General features: G+C 37.2%; 2 protein-coding genes across 5 annotated transcripts in view; one reads left to right on the top strand and one right to left on the bottom strand.

Annotated features, from left to right (window-relative positions):
* Positions 1-7,479, top strand: part of ERO1B (endoplasmic reticulum oxidoreductase 1 beta) — a 52,421-nt gene extending 44,942 nt beyond the window's left edge. For both annotated transcript variants that reach the window (XM_036919312.2, XM_036919311.2), the window contains 2 exons: positions 4,519-4,575; positions 7,151-7,479. In XM_036919312.2, the coding sequence (XP_036775207.2) occupies positions 4,519-4,575; positions 7,151-7,166 (73 nt within the window). In that variant the 3' untranslated portion in view covers positions 7,167-7,479. The remainder of the gene's footprint in view (positions 1-4,518; positions 4,576-7,150) is intronic.
* Positions 7,480-8,763: 1,284 nt separating this feature from the next.
* Positions 8,764-22,139, bottom strand: part of GPR137B (G protein-coupled receptor 137B) — a 52,926-nt gene continuing 39,550 nt past the window's right edge. For all 3 annotated transcript variants that reach the window (XM_057505745.1, XM_057505743.1, XM_057505744.1), the window contains 2 exons: positions 21,393-21,517; positions 8,764-16,364 (listed from right to left, as the gene is read on the bottom strand). In XM_057505745.1, coding sequence (XP_057361728.1) covers positions 16,253-16,364; positions 21,393-21,517 — 237 coding nt within the window. In that variant the 3' untranslated portion in view covers positions 8,764-16,252. The remainder of the gene's footprint in view (positions 16,365-21,392; positions 21,518-22,139) is intronic.

The raw sequence follows: 22,139 nt of genomic DNA, 5'->3' as shown, positions 1-22,139 counted from the left end.
GGAGATATCTAAGCTGTCCTGTGCATACAGTAAAACAACAAATTTGACTGGATCTATAGTGTTGGAACTCAACCAAGAATTTGGAGAAGTGCAAATTGTAGCGCTCCAAAGTCTTACAACTACAGACTATTTACTGTTAAAAGAACATATGGGATGTGAACATTCCCCAGGAATGGGTTGTTTTAATTTGTCTGATTTCTCTCAGACTGTTCAAGTTCAGTTGGACAATATCCACCATATCATAGATAAGTTTTCACAAATGCCTAAGGTGCCTAACTGGTTTTCTTGGTTTCACTGGAGATGGCTGGTAATTACAGATATGCTTTGGTTATGTAACTATACTCCTATTATGTTAATGTGTGTGCACAATTTAAGTAGTAGCTTAAAACCTATACATGCTGAAGTTACTCTACAAGAAGATATGTCAAAGAAATAATCAATCTTCCCATGTTTTCTTCCGCCTGTTACTTCTATAGCTTTTCTTCTTCCTTCCTAATTACAACCCTTAAATAGAATTCGTGCCTCATTTCAAATTTACCGAGTATCATAATTCTTCCAAGTGGTAAAGATACCTCAAGACAAATGCTGGGCATAGAAGCCACAGGGCATAAATATGCAAAGAAGTAAAAAGCTAACCTTTTCAAACAATAAGGCTTCCCTCTCACTTACCAACTTCACATTTCCCTGTATGGCCCCGGAAGATGACTGGTTAGCCAGAGACGGGTAAGATTCCTCAAGGGAGGAACAACCTAAGACAGGCACAGTCGCAGGGGGGCCATCAGGTGAGAAATTGGGGATCAACAGAGGTGAGGCTTAGAACCTCACCCCCCCTGTTCTGAGAGAAATCTTCTGCATACGTGGATGTTTTATTGCCCTGGTCTAGCTTGGATTAACACATAGTCTACAGGCACACACCTGATCATCTACATTTGCTCTCTTACAACACTAAACTATGTTTTCTACCTTTATCTTGTATCTACCTACCACTTCAGCATTTTATTAAAAATAATAATAATAAAGAGAGAAATGTGGTATCCACATATAAATCAAGTATAAAAACCAAATGAGTATTCATATTTGAACTGACTGTTTAGAGTTCATAATGCATGAGCAAAACCGAAAGTTTCTGTGATGACTGCCCTTGTACTGTTCACTATGTAACTTATTCATTATGTAAGAATTTGTTCTACATGTAAGAACTTGTTTGTTATGCCTCAGAAGATTAGAGACTGACGAAAATTAGGCTTGGGGTGGATTAATGATTGTGCACTGAGCATTGACTCCCCTATACAGAATTTTATTGTCGTTAACAACCATTTGATCAATAAATATGAGAGATGCCCTCACAAAAAAAAAAAAAAAAAAAAAGGACAGTCTTCCAATGGTAAAATAAATAAGTAACCGGGATGTAATGTATAGCATAAGGAATATAGTCAAGATATTGTAACAGCTTGGTAGGGTGATAGCTGGAACCTAGAATTATGTATATAAATGTTCTACCACTGTGTTGTACACTTGAAACTAATGTAATGTAATACTGTGCGTCAACTACCCTTCAATAAAAAATAATTATTTAAAAAAAAAAAATCGTTCACACAGAGTTAACATGAAGACAAAGATTATATTATGGCAGAACTTTTTAAACTACAAGATGCTACCTAAATTCGATGTCATTGGGGATGCAGTGATGGTGATTTCTAAACACCACTGGATGTTTACTGCTCTTATTTTTCAGTACTTAAAACATTTTCATTTTTTTTCTGACTAAACTAGATGTGAGAAGCCTTTCTTCTCTTAAGGGTAGTAACACGAAGGGTTGTGATGGTTTTACACAAATAAGGTGCAGTCTAATCTTTGTTTTCTTCCCAAGGGCCAAACAAATAGCAGTTTATCCATCTGCTTTTTTAAAGCTCTTTTAAAATATTCATCTTTAACTCCCCAATTATGAAAGTAATTCATGGTCATTACAGAAAATGTGGAGTAACAATGAAAGTGTAATAAAAAAATTAATTTAAAAATCACTCATATCCCTACCACCCAAGACTATTTCATCATATGATGTATATTTAACGTGTATTTTCCCACTACTTACAAATAAAAAGTTTACATATATAAGTGTGTGTATATATATGTATTAATAGAGTTGAAAGCATACTTTTTGTATACTTACTCTCTTTTACTTGGTATTATATTGTGATTTCTCAATGTAAAAATTCTTTCATAAGCATTATTTTCTTTTTTTATTGAGGTATAATTGGCAAACATATGGCTTCAGGTGTACAGCATAGTGATTTGATTTTGTATAGTAAAATAATCACCACGGTAAGTCTTGTTAACAACTGTCACCATACAGAGCTACAGAATTTTTTTTTTCTTAAAAGAACATTAAGAATTTAGCAACTTTCAAGTACATAAGCATTATTTTTAATATATGTCCATATTCTGCTTCAGTGACATACCACGATTTAGTCATTCTCCTTTTATATCTTAATTGAGTTTTAGTGTTTCCTTCATAAGGCTTCTATACATTTGTTAGTTTTTCCTTAAAGAGTATTAGTTTTTCTTAATTTTTAATGAGGTCTGTTTGGTACATCTTACACCTGATTATCAGTCCATTTAAATAGTAAATGATTTTGGCTGCATCGATACACACAAAATGATTGTTTCAGGTTGGGGAGTTGATGAATGCATCAGTGCAAAAGTAACGAGTTTCTCCTAAATGAATTGGTAGTGTTCCGGCAGTCTGTTTAATACAGTTCCACCTCAGGGCACCCAGCACAGCGTTGCTTTTGTGACACTAGTAGGTAGGGACATGAAGTGAGCATTGTCTTTGGTTCTGACCACTGAATCCTGGAAAATGTGATTTCTTTCTCTTGAATATTCTGCAAATGTCTTTCCTACACTAACAGCCTTTTTTCTTTTTTTTTGATAGTTTCAACATGAATATCAAATGGTTTATTTTCCAGGGAACAAATAGATATGGCATTAATATACCTGTTGGATATTAGAATATATCTTAGTTTGCCTCTGAAAGGGTAAAGCATTAGGTAGATGCAGGAATGCACTGTGCTTTCCTGTTTGTCTCTTAGAAAAATAATAGAGAATATGAGAAGTGGTCTCAGGTAGTAAATAGTGAGGTCTAGAATGCATCTCCATAGACACTATGCTATAATGGTCCCATATAGTACTGGTCACTGTGTGCTCTGCTAGTAGAAGGGACACACCCATAGCAGTTTGTATGTAACCTTTGAGTTTTCTCATCCTCTCTATTTTGTATCTAAATCAGACTTTGAATGGGCTTTTTTTACTCTCAACACATCTGCTATTTACTCAGCTCTCTGCTCTTGAGTCATGGACCTTGGTATTTTCTTCATCATGTATGTTTTGGTAGGCTTTTTTTTAAAACAGGTACTTTGAGCTTTGAGGTACAGAATATGATTTTACACATTTAATTAGCATATTTTCTCTAGTAATTAAAAACCATTCCAATCCATTAATATTCTGGATTAAATTCATTTTTCTATTAATCCCACTATTTATAAAAGCATAAAGAAAATGTTTTTGAACCATAGAGAGCATAGTTTTTTTTGAGAGGCCATATAGTTCTGAGATTTGAAGAACTGATTAGAACCCACTTACTAGCTGGGTTATCTTGGGGAAATTACTTGAATTATCTGAGCCTCAGTTTTCCTAAAATGTAACATCAGGGTTAATTTTATGTACCTTGTAGTTTTGTTTTGTTTGTTTTTATTAGTGAGATTATGTATGTGATATTCTTAGAATATTGTCTGACGTATCCTGAGCTCTTAATATAAGAAAAGTTATTATTTATTAAGTACTTAAAGAAATTAACTTAATACCACATACGAAATCATCCTAAGTTACAGAAAGAAAAATGGTAGCTTTTTATAGTCTCAACCCTGAATTGTACGTAAGGATAATTGACCTTATGGAGTTATTTTTTTGTGATTCCCATTCCAGAATTTTACTTCTGGATCTGAGCCCAGAAACATTTCATTGATTCATTCAATAATTATTTATTGAACACCATAAATATTGATGGGTAGAGGACACAGGGATTATTCAACAGTTGATAAACAGAATCTTTACTCTCATGGAGCTAACAGCATAAAACAAATTAGTGTGTTTGGGGAGCAAAAAGAAAGGGCAGACATTTGGAGTGTGCATAATGAATTTGTAAGACCAATTGTAAGTGATTTGAGTTTTGTTATCGTAACTAATTATCATTGCTCCCGTCATTAGAATCTGTTAATAGTAAGGAATAACTGGCTTCCTTTTGCCACTTCGAAATCAAGACTGAAGAACCATAGCTCTGTGTTTTGTCAGTCTTTGATACATAATTACAGCATACTCATCTAAAATGGAAGCTTCAACGTTCAGTGTTTTAACATTCTTTTATTTTAGATTTTTCAAGTTATAGCCTATGTTACAATATCAATAATTTGACATATGTACACATATTAGCTGTACTAATATGCCTTTTTTTTCCTCCAACAGGCTTTCTACAAGTATAAGAGAGTTACAGAATTTTAAAGTCTTACTACAACACAGTAGGTAATGAAGGCTTTTATATGTCTGATTAGAGACATTAAGAGACTCTGTGGGGCCTTTTAGTCTTGGACATTTAGCAGGAGACTAATCTTCAGACTTGAAGAATTCTGAACTCTTAGAGAAAATGCACACTTGAATATTTATGATTCTTACTAGAATATCATTACAGATATTTATAAATGAAGTATATACTTTTAAAACATGTAAATTAAAACTAATCTGTTTAATTTCATGTTTCCATCTGTTGAATATTCTACTATTTTATTTGTTTAGAATTGGTTTTGTTGTCATCCTTTATTTCCAGTTGTCAAACTTAAATGACCATCCTAATAATGCTGTTAACAGTCTGCTGTGGAACAGGAGAGCGAAAGAACAAATGTTGCTTAGAGCTGATTATCTCTGATAAAAGTTTATTATGGCTTTTAAATGTATTTTTAGCCTTGGCTCTGTGTCACCTTCTGTAATATGAAAGCGTCAGCATGACGAGTGGCCTTTCAGTGTATAGTTACAGAAGTTACTTGAGAGTCCCCAGGGCTTCAACTTCAGTTTCACTGATTTTCATTTAAGGATTTTAGTTGCTGTTGTTTTGTTTTGGTCTAAAAGACTGCTTCTGTTAAAGTAAGTGCTGTCCCCCATGCGCCCCAGCCAGGTGTTGTGTGTGTGTAGTGTGCTGGCTCAAGAGGACTCTTAGAACCTGTAACTCAGTTTGTTTTGGTTTTGCATTTCTTTGCCCCACTCCAATTTTAGAAGTTCTCATTTAAAGAAACAAAAAAATTGCTTAAATATTTGACAGTTTCATCTTGAAAAAACTTGAGTGGGCTTATATGTATTTAAAATGTCAGTTTAAAACATTATATACATAGAATTTACTATTTTAAAGTAAGCATTTTGAAAGGATTTTATTTTAGAATACAGTCTATGCAATATTATCAATCTGATTTTCTTGGGTAGGATGTTTAAGTAGGTAGATCTGTTCAAGCCTTCTTTAAACTTCCCCTCTCCCCACCTTTTTTCAGTTCATTGTAGTAGTACTTTGTGTGAATTATACCAACAACACTAATTCCTAAACTGTCATTTTTTTAAACCTGGGGTTTAAACATCCTGAGTGTTTAAAATATTGATTCTTTTAAGAGCTGTTAGTAGATATTAACAACTCTCAAATTAGATATTATATGACTAATTTGGAAGGTTGTATGTGTGAAGTAATGTACAAAATACAGAGTTGATTCTTAGAGTCTTCAGTCTTTTATGAGGTAAATAAATTAAGTGCTCTTAAACCCATATCTTATCTTGCCATAGTCTGAAATGTGTTCATTGGTGATTTAATGGTATGTTTTGAATTGTATTTGGTTGGTCACCCCTCTTTTAAAAATAGCTAGCCATCCCTTAGAGGGATATGGTTGGAGGCAGTAAAGTTTTACTAGCTAATAATTTTCTTACCCAAATTCTAACCTTTATAGATGCAGGGTTTTTTGTTGGTGATGTTGTTTCTGTTAAGTCAGATTAAACAGGGTGGCTTGATTGGAGCCTCCTCCACTTTTTCATTTTTAGGAATGTAAGTATTGTAAGGGGAGAGGGGGACCTTAAGGTAAATCTATATAAAAAGTGAGTAAGTAATCTTGCTGGTAAATTAATAAGAATTATTTTTAGTGTTCAGAATTTAAGAAAATGGGAACATTTTACACTTTGTCTATTACTACTGTAAGTTTAAAAATCTTTTTGGTAGAGTTACTTCACTGTTAGCTCCCACTGCTAGAATAAATGCTATTATTTAACCTCTATACAGGAGAAAAACCCTTGGTCATTTCCATTTACCACTTGTACTGTGTTTTGTTTCAAGCTTAGGAAAAACTGTATATTATAGTGAGATGTAGGAAATTAAAAAGTCTAGGTAGGTAAAAAGTTCTTTTCATTGTTTTAACGGATTTTTTCACTACCAGGAAAATAAATCAAGTATTCTTAAGCTGAAGTTTATTTGATTAACTTTATTTTGACATAAGTTGGATTGTGTGGTGGGGGGGCAGGGCAGCTACATTTTTCTGTGTGTTATTTCTTAAATGATTGTGTAAGCTATAGGAATCTTTGTTTTATGAGCCTGGTGGTGTTTTATGGTTCTTGTGATACACTTTTTCCAGTTCACTTGCCTTTTGTTGTGAAGTGATACTAGAATACTGATAGCATTGTGAAAATGCTTGCTGGTAATTCCTCTTGGCATTTTGTCTTTATCTCATCACCTAGTTTAAAAATCCAGCACTTGATAATATTACTGACAAAAGTGATTATATCAGCTGATGAAGTAATGAAAAGGGACATATTCCTTCCTTCAATGTCATGAATTTATTTTTTTTCTTAAGTGGAAACTATGTGTTTAAAATACTGTTTATTAAAATTGGTAAAATTTGGATGTTTCTCCTGTGTTGATTCTTGGATTAGGAGGGTAAGACAGAACAGTAAAAGTTTTCACAATTTTGAAATCTGATAAATGTTTTGTTTTGACATTTTAACATTGTGAATTACTCAATACTTGTAATCTCATATGTATATGAAACACTGTGCCATATTTTCCAACTTTACCTAGGTGCCATTGTGTATAAGAAAGGACAGCTATTTTGATTTTCATCAGCATTACCTTCCACTGGAAATTTGGGAACAGTTCACAGTAAACCTCTCAGACGTTTGCAAACTGAAGTACCTGCAGAAACCATAGCTATTCATCAAAGTACAAAGACTGAGCGCATGATATCATGGGAATTATTTGGTAAAACAAAACACAGAACGTACACACATACATATTAGTACTCTATTGTTACATCTACAGGTACCACTTTGATTTTGAACATAATTCCAAATAATTTACCATTGTACCCACCAAACTGTAGAAAATGTGAATTAAAGAATGTTTCTGTAGTCTCTTGTTCACTCCCTCCCATTTCAAATATTTCCTTTTATGAGACAAGAATCTGATTACCATTTGTAGAGGAAGGGGAAAATATATAGTCTGAGATTGTTTCTTATAGTGGAAAGCATTGACAGCCTGGTGTTAGGGCTTTGCATGGATTATTTAGTCTTCCTGACAGCACTAGTAAGTAGGTACAATTACTTCTCTGTTTTATAAATAAGAAACCTGAGGATAAGAGAGGCTAAGTAATTTGTCCAGTTAAAATTCTATGTTGAGGGAACTGGAATTTGAAACCAGATAGTCTGACTCCAGAGTCTCTGCTCAGAATGTGGTGCATTTGTGTTATTTCATAAGTTGGCTTGTTACCATTCACCTGAAAATTGGGGACTTTTTAGCATCTTTTAATTTGTATTGAATCATAAGACTTTTTAAATATACTTATTTTATTTAATCTTTTGAATAGGTAATACATTCACATGGTTCAAAAACCAAAAAATATAAAAAGCTATACAATGGAATGTCTTCTTCCTAGCATTGGCCCAACTTCCCATACTGCACATCCTCCTCCCACCCCCACTGCATTTAATCTCTGTTACTGGTTTCTCATTTTCCCACCCATACTTTTTAGGCATATACAAACAAATAACAAATGTAAAGTCTTTTTTTTTTGTTTCATTTTTACCTAAGGGTGTCATCATATACATGCTCTTTGCTTTTGTTCTTAAAAGTCTTTCTTCCCATATTTTTTTTTTAAAGTAACTGCTTGATATTCCATTACATGAATGTGCAGTCATTTAATTAATCCCCTACTAATGGACATTTGGATTATTTCCAGACCTTGTGTGTATGTCATTTCACACATATATAAATTGTACTTCTAAAATAAATTCCCCAAAATTTGGTTACAGACCATGTGTATTTGTAATTTTGAAAGATACCAGAATACTGCCCTCCATGGGGTAGTTTCCAATTCAAATACCCACCTGTAGTTAAGACTATGCCTGCTTACCCACAATCTTAGCAACATAGGTGTTATTTAAAAGTTGGTTTTTTGCCATTCTGATAGATGCAAAATTATGTATCAGTGTGTTTTAGTTTGTATTTTTATTACAAGTAAGGTTGACTACCTTTAATATATTTAAAAACTATCTGTATGTCCTTTGTGTTCCCATCTTTTGCCCATTTTTCTACATCTTTTCCTTATCAACTTCTAGGAGTGCTTTGTTACAGATATTAATCCTTTGACTGTAAAGAGCTGAAAAATTTTTTTTTCCTATTTGTTTTCTGTCATCTTATTTATGCAATCTTATTTATGAATTTTTTAGTGATTTCTAGATTTTGAGCCACAGTTAGAATGCCTTGTTCATTCCACAGCAATAATTCACCTATGTTTTCCTCTAGAATTTTGTGTTTTTTTATTTTTTAGATCTAAATTTTGATTCCTTTGGAGTATGTTCTGGCAGTAGGTATGAGCTGTGGATCCAACCTAATTTCTTTCTGGATGATTACCCAGTTAGTCCAACACCACTTATTGAACACTTCATTTTTTCTTCACTAGTTTGAGTTGCTATGTTTATATCTAAAATCCCATTTGAATTTAATTCTGTATCTGGGTTCTCTATTTTATGGACCTATTTACTTATACACCAGTACCAGATTGTTTTAAGTACTCAGGCTCCTTGTTTTAATATCTGGTATGTTGATGATCTCTTATTCTCCCCCACTTTTTTAAAAATAATTCTTGTTAGCTGTTCATGTTTATTCTCTATGAGCTTAAAAAACATCCTTTAACAGATGGATCATGCTAACATTCTGCTCAACTCAAGTGTTTTCTCTCAAGGGTTATACTTTTAACCACTTGATGTGTCACTATTTTAGTTTGATATTTTACCTGATAAAGACCTTTTGCTACCTGTTGTGTTAATTACTTCAATATTTCTATTTGCTAGTGTCCCAGCAGGTGAGGGCAGAGCAGAGGACGTGTAGTGCCTGTGCAGACACAACTTTATCTCAGTGCTTCTATTTTAAGACTTAGCCTCTAAGAGTGATTTGAAATCTTCATATAAAATGATTTCCTTATTCCATTATGAATTCTTTATCCAAAAGTTTGGATATTTGTCAAGATTCATAAGAATGCAGGTAGGAACACAGTATGGAGGTTCCTCAAAAAACTAAAAAAAAAAAAAAAATGCCATCCTGCCTAAAGCAATCTACAGATTGAATGCAATCCCTATCAAAATACCAACAAGCATTCTTCAACGAACTGGAACAAATAGTTTTAAAATTCATATGGAACCACAGGAGACCCCAAATAGCCAAAGCAATCCTGAGAAGGAAGAATAAAGTGGGGGGGATCTCGCTTCCCAACTTCAAGCTCTACTACAAAGCCACAGTAATCAAGACAATTTGGTACTGGCACAAGAACAGACCCACAGACCAGTAGAACAGAATAGAGCCCAGATATTAACCCAAACATATATGGTCAATTAATATACAGTAAAGGAGCCATGGACATACAATGGGGAAATGACAGCCACTTCAACAGCTGGTGTTGGCAAAACTGGACAGCTACATACAAGAGAATGAAACTGGATCATTGTCTAACCCCATACACGAAAGTAAATTTGAAATGGATCAAAGACCTGAATATAAGTCATGAAACCATAAAACTCTTGGAGGAAAACATAGGCAAAAATCTCATGGACATAAACATGAGTGACTTCATGAACATATCTCCCCGGGCAAGGGAAACAAAAGCAAAACTGAAAAAGTGGGACTATATCAAGCTGAAAAGCTTCTGTACAGCAAAGGACACCACCAAGAGAACAAAAAGGCATCCTACAGTATGGAAGAATATATTCATAAATGACAGATCCGGTAAAGGGTTGACATCCAAAATACAGAGAGAGCTCATGCATCTCAACAAACAAAAAGCAAATAATCCAATTAAAAAATGGGCAGAGAATCTGAACAGACACTTCTCCAAAGAAGAAATTCAGATGGCCAACAGACACATGAAAAGATGCTCCGCATTGCTAATCATCAGAGAAAAGCAAATTAAAACCACAATGAGATATCACCTCACACCAGTAAGGATCGCCACCATCCAGAAGACAACAACAAATGTTGGCGAGGTTGTGGAGAAAGGGGAACCCTCCTACGCTGCTGGTGGGAATGTAAATTAGTTCCACCATTGTGGAAAGCAGTGTGGAGGTTCCTCAAAAAATTAAAAATAGAAATACCGTTTGACCCAGGAATTCCACTCCTAGGGATTTACCCTAAGAATGCAGCAGCCCAGTTTGAAAAAGACATATGCACCCCTATGTTTACCACAGTACTATTTACAATAGCCAAGAAATGGAAGCAACCTAAGTGTCTATCAGTAGATGAATGGATAAAGAAGATGTGGTACATATACACAATGGAATATTATTCAGCCATAAGAAGAAAACAAATCCTACCATTTGCAACAACGTGGCTGGGGCTACAGGGTATTATGCTCAGTGAAATAAGCCAGGCGGAAAAAGACAAGTATCAAATGATTTCACTCATCTGTGGAGTATAAGAACAAAGAAAAAAACTGAAGGAACAGAATGGCAGCAGACTCACATAACCCAAGAATGGACTAACAGTTACCAAAGGGAAAGGGACTGGGGAGGATGGGTGGGAAAGGAGGGATAAGGGAGAAAAAAAGGGGGCATTGCTATTAGCAGACATAATGTGGGGTGGGGGCATGGGAAGGGTTGTACAACACAGAGAAGACAAGTAGGGATTCTATAGCATCTTACTATGCTAATGGACAGTGACTGTAATGGGGTATGTGGAGGGTACTTGTTGATGTGGGGAGTCTAGTACGATAGTGTTCCTCATGTAATTGTAGATTAATGATACCAAAATTTAAAAATTAAAAAAGAATACAGGTAGGGGCCCTTAAATGAGTATTAAACTTGTAAAATCAATATACAATGTATAAAAGTACAAGTGAAAGAAGTTAACTTAAAAAAATATCTACCAAAGGAAAAGGATTTGACAGTTCATTCACTGTTTGAGGAGTTCAGAATACAGCAGTGAACAAAATAAATATCCCTGCCATTGTGTAACTTAGGAAGTCCATAACCTAACTAGGTTATATCTGGTTTATAGTGAGACTGCATCCAGAGAAAGAATCTTTCAATTGAAGAAGAGTAGCTAACATAGAAACCTGTCTATGAAAAGATGTCCTCAATGCAAATGAATTTTAGTGTCTCCTTGACAGTGCCATTAAGTTGTCATAGATGGATTAAAAGCAGTTACATCCACCTAACACTACCTTTGGTCAGAACAGAGTCAGCATTCAACTTGCAACATTCTGATAAATGATTTAACTTTTCATGTGGATTTCCTCCACAGAATATACCTCCAAACAGGTAAGTGTTCTGTTCCCTTTGACAAGTTTTAAGTCTGCAAACCTGAAGCCCAGACTCTGGGTTAGTGAATTCACTAAGAGGATAGCACCAGGGATACTCAGTATCCAAACTGAATAGCCTTGGTTAAAGCATTGTTTGTTTATTCTAAATGTACCCTTTTTACACATCAATTAATGCCTTCAAGCAGCACCATGCTTTGGGACTGCAGAGAGACTGGAGGGACTATTGTAGGTTGGCAAGGTTCACGGGAAGTTGGGGTTCAAGGGCAAGAAAAGTCATAATAATAGGGATCAGGAGAGAAAGGGAGGGATTCTGAGGCTCATAGAGGCCAAAGACAAGCTAGATCTGTGACCTAGCTGAAGAGAGCAGGCATCTGATCTTCGGTTTTGACTAGGCTGACGTTCAGAGGCAGAAAATCCATTCTGGAGATGGAGTCCAGTGTTCTCAGTGGTAGGGCAGCCAAGGTCCAAAAGAGTAGACCAGATTTGGAAGCTAAATAAATGCTGGAAAGGTATTAGAAGTTTCTGGGAAAATAAATAGAAGCTGAGTCCCAGCCACAGTCAAGGAATAGAGGTAAGGAATCCAGCTTTGAAGGAACCAGGTAGTTATCGTTAGGAACTGTAGAGTCACTGGATTTGGATCCAAGGATTTTGAACCCCTACTTGATGACACATGCAGCCAATCTCAGAACCCCACACTGAATGACCCCACCATCAGTACCCAGGTGCAGAGGAACTGAACGACTGGCATGGGGAATCAGCACAAGAGATCTAGGTTGGGGGCACAGGGACATCATTAACAGACTTGAAAGTATTTTGACCCTTTGGTGCCGGGGCTCTTCATATACCCCTGCTAGGGCAAAGAGTAGGATTAAGGTAAGGGTGGTGCTAAGTTTATAGGGTGGCCCCAGAGACGCATGACAAGTACCTAGCCCGGTGTCTAAAACATGATAGGCACTCAGTGGACACGGACTGAATTCCATTTCCTTATCCTCACTGTCCTTTTTTAAATAAATATTTCCTCTACTCAGTTTGTAGTCTTTGATGAGGATTCCATGTAGTCTTTGATGAGGAGTCCACTAATTTTAGCCTGATCTTTCTAACAGCTCCTCTATCTGGACTTTCCATATTGAGAAGTCTTAAGTAGCATTATGCACAATAAATGGTTTTAATTAAAACAGTTCATTGCTTCCATGGATGAAAAATGGAAATGTATATTAGCTGTGTGTCTGATCAGACCTATACTAGTCTATATTCTATCATGCAGTACTCAAATGAAAGCAAGGTATTTTTTTAGTTTCTTTAGTTGGAAATCTTTATAGTTCCAATCAGACCCACTTAGTTCTAATATATATTCACCTGTGTGAAAAAAGCAGAAGCAATATTATAGTCATATCCACTATGTAAATACAGATATCAAAGCACTTAGCACACTCTAGGGTTTACTGACACATTCCTTTCCTCTTAATAGAGCTTAGGTGTTCAGGCCAACAAAGAACAGTTCTTCTGGATTGGGGTAAAAGGAAATCTGGGGATGCAATGCACGTGTGCCTGATCTAAGCAGCTAAATATGGTGGCCAGGATAGTTACTAATGTACCTGATATACTACTCAAGAGACAACTGGCATGACTAAATGTGACTGATGTAAATGCTGTAAGAATCAAAACTTGCAGTCCACAGTTCTGCATGTAACACACACTGGGTATTTTCATCTTGGACACAGTTAAATGGCTCAATTATATAAAAAGGAAAAAGAGCCAACTAAAGATACCTACACAGATCAGCTGGAATTTTTAAACAAGTAACTGCAGAAGTGGACACCCATTATTTCAATAACTACAGAAACATTCTCCTACAGCCTTATAGTGTTCAATCATGAATGACAGTACAGAATTTTCATTGATAATTGCCTCTTAACCATTTTTAACTTTCAAATGATCCAGGTTTTAATTTCATCATGTTGCCATAAAACAAGACATTTGACTATTTTACAACCTGTAATCACCATTCTTTGCCTTCTCTCAGCCTTTAGTGTTTCACATATGAGGTAGCTTTGTTAGCATAGTCAGCAGCACAAGTAAATTAGGAAGCTAAAAAGAATCTGTTTTCCTTTCCACACCATACCTGTACAGTATTTCACAGGGTATATGTGGTCATTTACTATGAGAGGAAGGTAGTTTGATGCAGTTTTTTAGAGTCTAGATGTGTTTACAGTAGTTGTGCTCTGGCATCATGTTTTTAAAGGGAAAAGTGAGCACTAAGAACATCTTTATAATCATTCAAGTAAGTACTAGCAGTTTTATCATAATAAATTGTGGTTTTTTTCAGTTAATGCTAGGTATTTCAATTTTCCTGCCAGTAATAACAAATAATAAAGGTTTATGCATTATAGGATGAGTGTAATAATTGCATGATTTTAGTGGTACTTTCATCATTGTATTTTGGAAGATACATCAACCCTTGAATGACCTAATATTGAAGAATTGCAGGGCTTTTCTGAAAGCATAGTTTTAAACATATACTGAGTCTGCCTTTAAATTCTCCTGTTTTAGTAACAAAGTGTGACAAGTAGGGGGTCCCTAAAGCTATTGAGAATAACAACTTACAGTATTTTAAGGCAACCTGAATAATCTGTGCAAATTTCGCTTCAGTGTAGAATTTTTCCCTGACAGTTACTATATTAAATGATACATGATCCAAATCCTTCCATATACTCAAAGGCAATAATGTTGTTATAAAGGATTATGAAGGGTAAAGATGTTTTGTATAAGTGAAAAATCCAATTGGGACTCATTTAAAAATTGAGATCCCAATATATCCCAATTTTTAAATACCATCAAGATAGGAGGAGTAGACTTGATCTCTGTGAAATAACACCAGAGAGCCAGTTGTTCCTGAAGACCAAAATCGGAAGTGAAAGACAGTTAAAATGGATTTCATCCTGTAGATAGATAATAAGTTCCTTTCATCTGCCCCTCCTTTTGTCCTGAGATGGGATTTCTTAGGCAGAGCAGAATGACCCTTTCTCTGTGGTAACAGTACTTCCTCTAATATCTTATCTCTGTTTTACAGAAAATCAGAGCTTTTACCTTCCCTGACAAGAACCATATGCCACAGTCTCCTATAATAGGCAGTTTACAACCACAGAATGCATATTTATTTATTTGTATATATGTATACATAGTTATATAAATTTTATATGTATATGTAAATAATCTCAAGTTTTAGAATGGCATTTATGGTTGCAGAACTAGTATTTCATGACATGTTTCACTTAAAGACGACCTAGAAGCAGTTGTCTGGAACCCATCTTTGTACCTGGCTGAGACAGGAAACATGCTATATAGGGTTGCAGTGCTAATCCCATTTTAAAACATGCAGTTTCCAGCAGGCTGCTTTCAGAGCTACTTTCAAATACAGGACATTATTTTAAATATGGCTGGAATTTACAGGAAAACTGTTAGGATACCACATAGTCTGGATCAAGTGCCAGGGGTATTTATTATTAATACCCTTTGAGAGCCTCTTTTTTGTTCCTTGAATGTAATGAATGTTAGTGAGGTGGGAAAGGTGCAGTCCTGCTGAAGTCCTGAGGTAATAGATATTAGATTTCATTGGGTTGGAAACTATGTAAACTCTCTGAATATAGCAGAGGACTTTTAATAGTATAAGTTAAGTCAATATTTTTAACATCAACTTATCATTGAAGTGTATACATTAGTGCCCTGTTGACCGGAGTACCACACTTTGGCAAAATTTAGAGATTCTTTGAGGGATCAACCATCTGGGCCTTACCTATGTAAAGAGCCAATTACCTTGCATGTAGTCTCTTGATATTCTTGCTACATTATAACTTTGAACACTGGAGGTGCAACTGGCTTTCTAGATGTAAAATATATTTAGAGTCTACCAGCATGGAGCGCAGAATCTGAGTGACCTGAAGAGGTAAGGATTTGAGGAGCATTTTAGTCCAAAAGCCTTAAAAAACCATCAGACCATATATTATATACTTTTAAAGTGAATTATGCATAAAAATCTGTGCAAACTACAACATATATTGCAAAAACATTCTCAAAAATCTAGTATATTTTAGCACTGTTATACAAAATACATCTTTATAAAAGTACAGAATTTTTTTTAAGTTTAAATTATACCCACTGATATAGGCAGCCAGGCTCACTATTTAGTACTAAAATAAGGTTTTATCAATCCAAATTATTGCTTAGTACTGTGGAGCCTTTAGAAACCTGTAACAGATAAAAATATCAAAAGTCCTATTTCTTAAGGAACAGTGCCCTAGAAGTTCAGCTTGTCATTAAATTAGTCTTCTGAAGCTTTTCAGCTGAGGAGTATTCCATAAAACTGTTAACTGGTACTACCCATGGCTGGTTTTGTCAGGATCCAAAATCGAGTCTGGCTGTAAAGTTCCTACTTGTGCCAGGAAGCTGTTAGGTGGTTGTCCCCAATCATAGTAGTCTGGAGCGAAACTTAAAAAGAAAAATAGGTGTTTGAGTGATCTGAAGCATTACTCTTACTATTGACGCCTATTTTAGATATATAGAACTGGGATTTGGTATAAACTACAGACACTGAAAACCAAAGTTTTTAAAAGCTTCTCAAAGTCCATTTTCCCATAGAACAGTGCCATATGCAAGGGCAAGAAATCTTCCCACAAAAGTCTACTGAACTCTATAGGTCCCAGAAGTATATACTGTTACTTATCTAATACTACTAGAACCATAAACCAATCACTGTGTATAACAAAATGTTTTAGCAACAAATTATATCTGAATCCTAATATAGAATATAACTCACTACTTGTGTGTCTGGATAAATAACTTCGGTGCCTCAATTTTATCATCCGTAGAATGCAAGTAATAGTATAATTACCTTATTAGGCTTTTGTGAGTTAATACTTTTAAAGTGCTTAGAATAGTATAAGATATAGTTGGCACTCAATAATGTACATTATTATTACTGCTATTTTCCCCTATGCAGTGAAAAAAGGATCTTCCTTCACATGGATAGTGAGGACTCCTTAAGCTCTATGTCACTTCTGGCAGGTGAGGGGTGAGGGCTGCTCTGACAGGGATGTACATAGCTAGTAGGAACTGCAGTGGGGTTAACTGTAAAACAGAACGGTTTTAGGGAAGAGGGTTAGGACAACTTCTTACCTTATTTATCATTCTAAATGACTGTTCTTTACTTCTGCTGGCTTGGTGGTGGGTTGGTCTGCTTGCTTTTATTCTATCTACCAGGATTTCTCTGTTCCCTGATCCACTAGGAAAGCAATGCATAACTTTTCCTCAGTGCTCCTGTCCCTAAAACACTTTTCAGAGTTATTTTAAGGTTTCTAAGAACTTTTACCATTAGTAATAAGGAATAGAAAAGCAAGCATATCTTCTCTCATTCTGTCCCAGAGGAAAAAAGGTTTTGTTAAAATGTTAATGATATGTCTGCAAATTCACAAAGGATTGTGTAAGATAAGCTTTCACTTCTAAGAAACATCCTGAAGTCTCCCTCTCCAAGAAACAGTACAGGGGTCCTGGCATGATAAGCAGAGAGAAGAGGAGAGAGAAAGTTTCAGAAAGCACTAGATCCACTGGTTTTTGCTCCTTCCTTCCCTACTGGTGTTCAAGTACCAGATCCACAGCCTGAAAGAGGAGTCCTGATGGTTGGGCAGTGGAGCATGGCTGAAGCATCAGCAGGTTGAAGAAAGGGGAGGGAGGGCTCTCTTGTCCCCTTCTGGTATGAGCCAGGAGCTCTGTCCTCTCACTGTTATCTCTCAGTAAAAGTCTCTGCCCTGATTCTCCTACCTTGACTGTTTGCTAAGTTCATTCTTCAATTCCGCAAACAAGAACCCCGGCATCATTTTTTGGGGGCTTGTCCGGGATAACCTCAGAGGTGAGTATTGGCATCTAAGCCTGCCTTTTCTTTCACTGTCCTTATAGAAAGAAGCCGTCTAAAGCACACATTGGGCACTCGTCAGCCACTTAAATGGGACTAGCCCAGCTGCCGTTCTCAGTCTTGAGTGACATGTTCCCCTGCGTCTCTCTCAGTGGATCCCCCGTCTCCCTTGGGAACTGGGAAAGTCACTTGAGTGGAGGCCAGGATTCCCTTTCAGAGGCTCTCCTTGGATGTGAGGGACTGAGGAAAGCCATGGGCAACTGCGAGAGTCTAGGCTGAGGCTACACTTCAGCGGCTTCTCAAAGGCCTGTGTGTCTGGAATCAGACCCCAACAGCCTGACTGGGTATCCGTGAGGAGTGTCTCCCTCTGTCTCTGACTTCCAACCTGCTTCTTCAGGCTGCCCTGGCCTCTGAGTGAGGCAGGGGGCGTCCCGAACTCTCTTCTAACTTCATTAATTTCACGAAACCCGATGCTCACCACCACAAGGTAGGAGACCTATGCTTCGCTCTTATTCCTGACTAAATGCTGTACTTTTTATCTCACAAAAAAGTGTCTGGGCACCTGTTAGCCACTTAAAAGACGATTAGCGTCGACTACCAGTCTTAAGTCTCGGGTGAAAGGTTTCCTGGTGTCTGCTGCTCCTTGATCCCCTGCCTCCAGATGGATGGGAATGTTGGGGAGTGGCTGAGCCGATTTCCTACTTTCCTATCCTAATCTGCGGACTCCAAGAGCAGACCGACTAGTAGACAGTGGTCCTGGATCTCAGCACCGGCTGATCGATCCGATGGTGCTGAACCTATGGGAGAGTTGCAGATGACCCCCCAACCTCTTGTCCCACAGATCAGATTTCTTACAGTGGGTGACTAGCAGTATAATTCCAGGCAGTGGCAGAAACTGGTGTTTAAAAGTATAGACTACCCCCCTCCCCCATAAATGTCCGTGGCAGCCTCTAAATTTTATCTTCTGGCCTTGGAAAAAGTTCCCCTGCTTCCCATTCAAAGCAGTCCTCTTAGGCCTACACCACTTTCTCCGGTGTAATGTAAACGACGTCTGGAAAGTAACCAAGCTGAAACCTGAGACCAACATGTAAATGGCTCTATTCTATTGATCTCCCCTCCTTAGAGGCAGTCATCCTTGGGCTAGTTTCCTTTTCTGTGGCCCCAAGGAAGTGAAACAGGATTGTGACTGACCAAGGCTCTGGCAGCGAGAGATCACACAGACCCTGCACTTATTGGACAGGCAGGGGGTCCTCAAGGAATGACTAAAGCTCGTGTAGAGAAAACTAGGAAAACTCCCAAAAGCCGTAAAGTAGGAGCACACTGGTAAGGTCCCACTAAATCCAGAGCTCCGAGGCGACTCTTGCTGAGTGGGAAGGCAAGAGGGGAATCAAGGCAAGGTGCAGGCCACGCTGGTAAGGAGTGGTTAAATCCAGTAGGCCTGGAAGAGGAGGTGACTGACCATTGTCTCTAGGCTCCAAGGCAAGGGGACGCCCTCACAGAGAAGGACCGACCAGGTTTCGCACAGCTGTCTTTCTTTCTCTTCTGGATGGGAGCTTCCTCTTCAAGTTTAAAGCCAGACACGCCTCTGGCATGCATTCTGAGGAACTGGGAGCAATTCGATCACTAAGCTGTAAAAGGGGGTAGTGCCTTATCTTCTTCACACAAGTGTGGCTTCAATACAAAGTCTCATTAGAGAGGCTTGGCCCCTGAAAGAAGTATATAATATAATAAGGTTATGCAGCTAAATATATTTTGCCACAAGGAAGGAAAATAGTCAAAAGTCCCATAGACTACTACAATATGGTACTAGTTTTCTAAATTTTTTTTTTTTGGTTAAAATCTATTCTGCTTAGTGGGTTCATCATTATCCTCAAAAATTGGGAGGTTTTTAAACTAAACTCCCTGAAACGGAAGAAATTTATCTTCTGCAATACAGCCTGATTTTAAATAACTGGTGCTAAAATTATACTTGCATTTCATTTCCAGACACAACACACACAGTCCCTATCAGAACAGAGCCTTCATTGTTTCAATAATGCAGCCTTATCTATACGATCCTAATACTAGTCATTGGGACATAGACTAAATCCAGAATTCTAGTTTCCCCAAGATATCTGGCTATGATTCTTCAGATGTTTGTTTTCTCCCATAAATTCAATTAGAATCTTACTATTCTTAATCCTCATATTTAGCCATGCATTCTTAATCTCCTTGTCAAGTTCTTCCACAATGAAAAATCCAACTCCAGATGTTGCTACTTAACCTAATAACACGATTTGTTCTATCTTGCCTAGAAGGGATAAACCTGCAAATAGTAACGGAAATGGAATCTGTAATAGAAGTGCCCATCTTCCAATGCCCTCTCAACTGACCAGTGATGGAGACCTAACTGCACCCTTTACTGTGCCCCTTCTCAGCATGAAGCAGCTAGAGCGGTGGTCGCCCCCTTTCCCTAGCAGCGGTCGCCCCCTTTCCCTAGCAGCAGCTAGGGTCTCTATCTGTAGAGGGGGGAATGAGACAGGGACCAAGAGTAGTCAGAGTAGGGTGAGGGCCTCTGGAAAAAGACCTCTACCAAAACTCCGTATTAAACAATTAAGCAAAGTCAGCATCACATTAATTCTCTAAAGTAAAGTATCAAACTAGAAATATAAGCATTCTTCAGTGAAGATTAGTTAAAACTAAAAAGCCAAGAATAACTTGACCTGGAATGGTTGAACATCTCCCAGATAAGAAAATGCCTCAGCATAGCCCATGTCTTGTTTGTGTCAAGTAAATGAGGCTATTTTAAAATTTACTTTAACCTGCTAAAAGGCCCAGTTTATCTTTAACTTTACCCAGATGCTGCTTTTCTTCCTCCAACCCCTAATCAAGTAATATGTAACCTGGGCAATTAATATAGCAGGCAGGCCCAGGCGTAAACAACATAGTGAAGGACAGGAAGGATTCCATCTTAAAGATCAGATTGCATTTTAACACCCAGGAAGTTTAAGAAGTAAGATTCTTAACTTACTCTTTAGCAAACAGACAAGACCTCAGCCCACCTTGGGCAGCCTTTTGATATGCTCCCAGACCAAGATGCAGGTATCCCGGGAAGAAATCAAAGCAGGAAATTCCTTATGTTAAGTTAATTCTAAATATTCAGGGACCACTTAACAAGTCGACACCCATAAGCCTTTTTTCACATTCCCAAAAATACTCAACTGCCTATAAAACCCCTAGACAATGCACCACCATGGGCTCTCACATCCGCTCCTGGTGTGAGCCAGGTGCTCTGTCCTCTCACTGTATCTCTCAATAAAAGCCTCTGCCCTGGCGCTCCCAGAAAAAAAAAAAAGCAGGTGGGAGGGAAATCCCAGTAGCTAATCGCTCCTGTTTTTCAGGCCATGGCTGTGGCCAAAGTATGCAAAGTGCACAATCCTGGGACTGGGTCTCCACTGCCTGCAGTTAGTCCCATATACCCAGGCCCTTACCCTCCTCTTCCCATTTGCCTCACCCTACTGCCAGATCCAGGGTTTTTACATAGGCATTTTCTTCTACTTTGAATCCATTTCATTGTTGCAGCCTCATCCTCCCAACCATACCTAACATAACTAGGACTATGGTCTTACCTTCCTTGAAGTCCCTGAGGGGCAATGTTCCAGGCAAGGTCATCATCACTGTCATATCTTCGAGGGTTGTCAAAGAAATATGATCTGGGACTGAATCCATGGCTGGGGACCATTCCAGGGTTGGTCTAGAAGGACAGTAATTTGTTTAGTACACTTTCAGACAGGGTGCCTCCCATTTAGACAAAGATCAATCTCTTTCTTGCAGGAAACTAAAGATGTTCTCATCTGGATGGAGGCTGCCTGTTCAGCTGGAGTGTTCATTTCAGTTGCTTTTATATTTAAGAGGTATTAACTTCTCTTACCAGTATGGACAAAAATCTTCTTACAAAAGAATTACCACTGTTCTAATCCCTTATTAAAAAACCAGCCAATGTCCAAATTAGCTAAACTTAATAATCCAAAATTGCATATAAATCTGCATCATAATGTGGACATTCACAACAAATTAAAACAATAATAATGAAATAATTTTGAGAAGCTTTCTAAATCCAGTTTCCATCATCCTGTTTCTGTCCCCAAGCTGATTTCACCTCTCAGTATATTTCAAATGATTTATTTTAAGTAAGCATAAGATCATAACTGTATTATACAGCAAAACAAATGTGGCACAAAATCCAGCATTTGTCATCCTTGTACTTACATATCATTAATGGTTTATTTATAAAAGTTAACTGATAAGGGTATAAAACAAAGTTGTTTTATGATGGGTATTTGTGAACTCCTGCTTTTCTAAGACTAATATAGCCA

This window comes from Manis pentadactyla, chromosome 8 (assembly GCF_030020395.1).
Source record: "Manis pentadactyla isolate mManPen7 chromosome 8, mManPen7.hap1, whole genome shotgun sequence".
Classification (NCBI taxonomy): domain Eukaryota; kingdom Metazoa; phylum Chordata; class Mammalia; order Pholidota; family Manidae; genus Manis; species Manis pentadactyla.
Note: the sequence above shows the minus strand (reverse complement) of the source record. Positions and strands in the feature narration are given on the sequence as shown.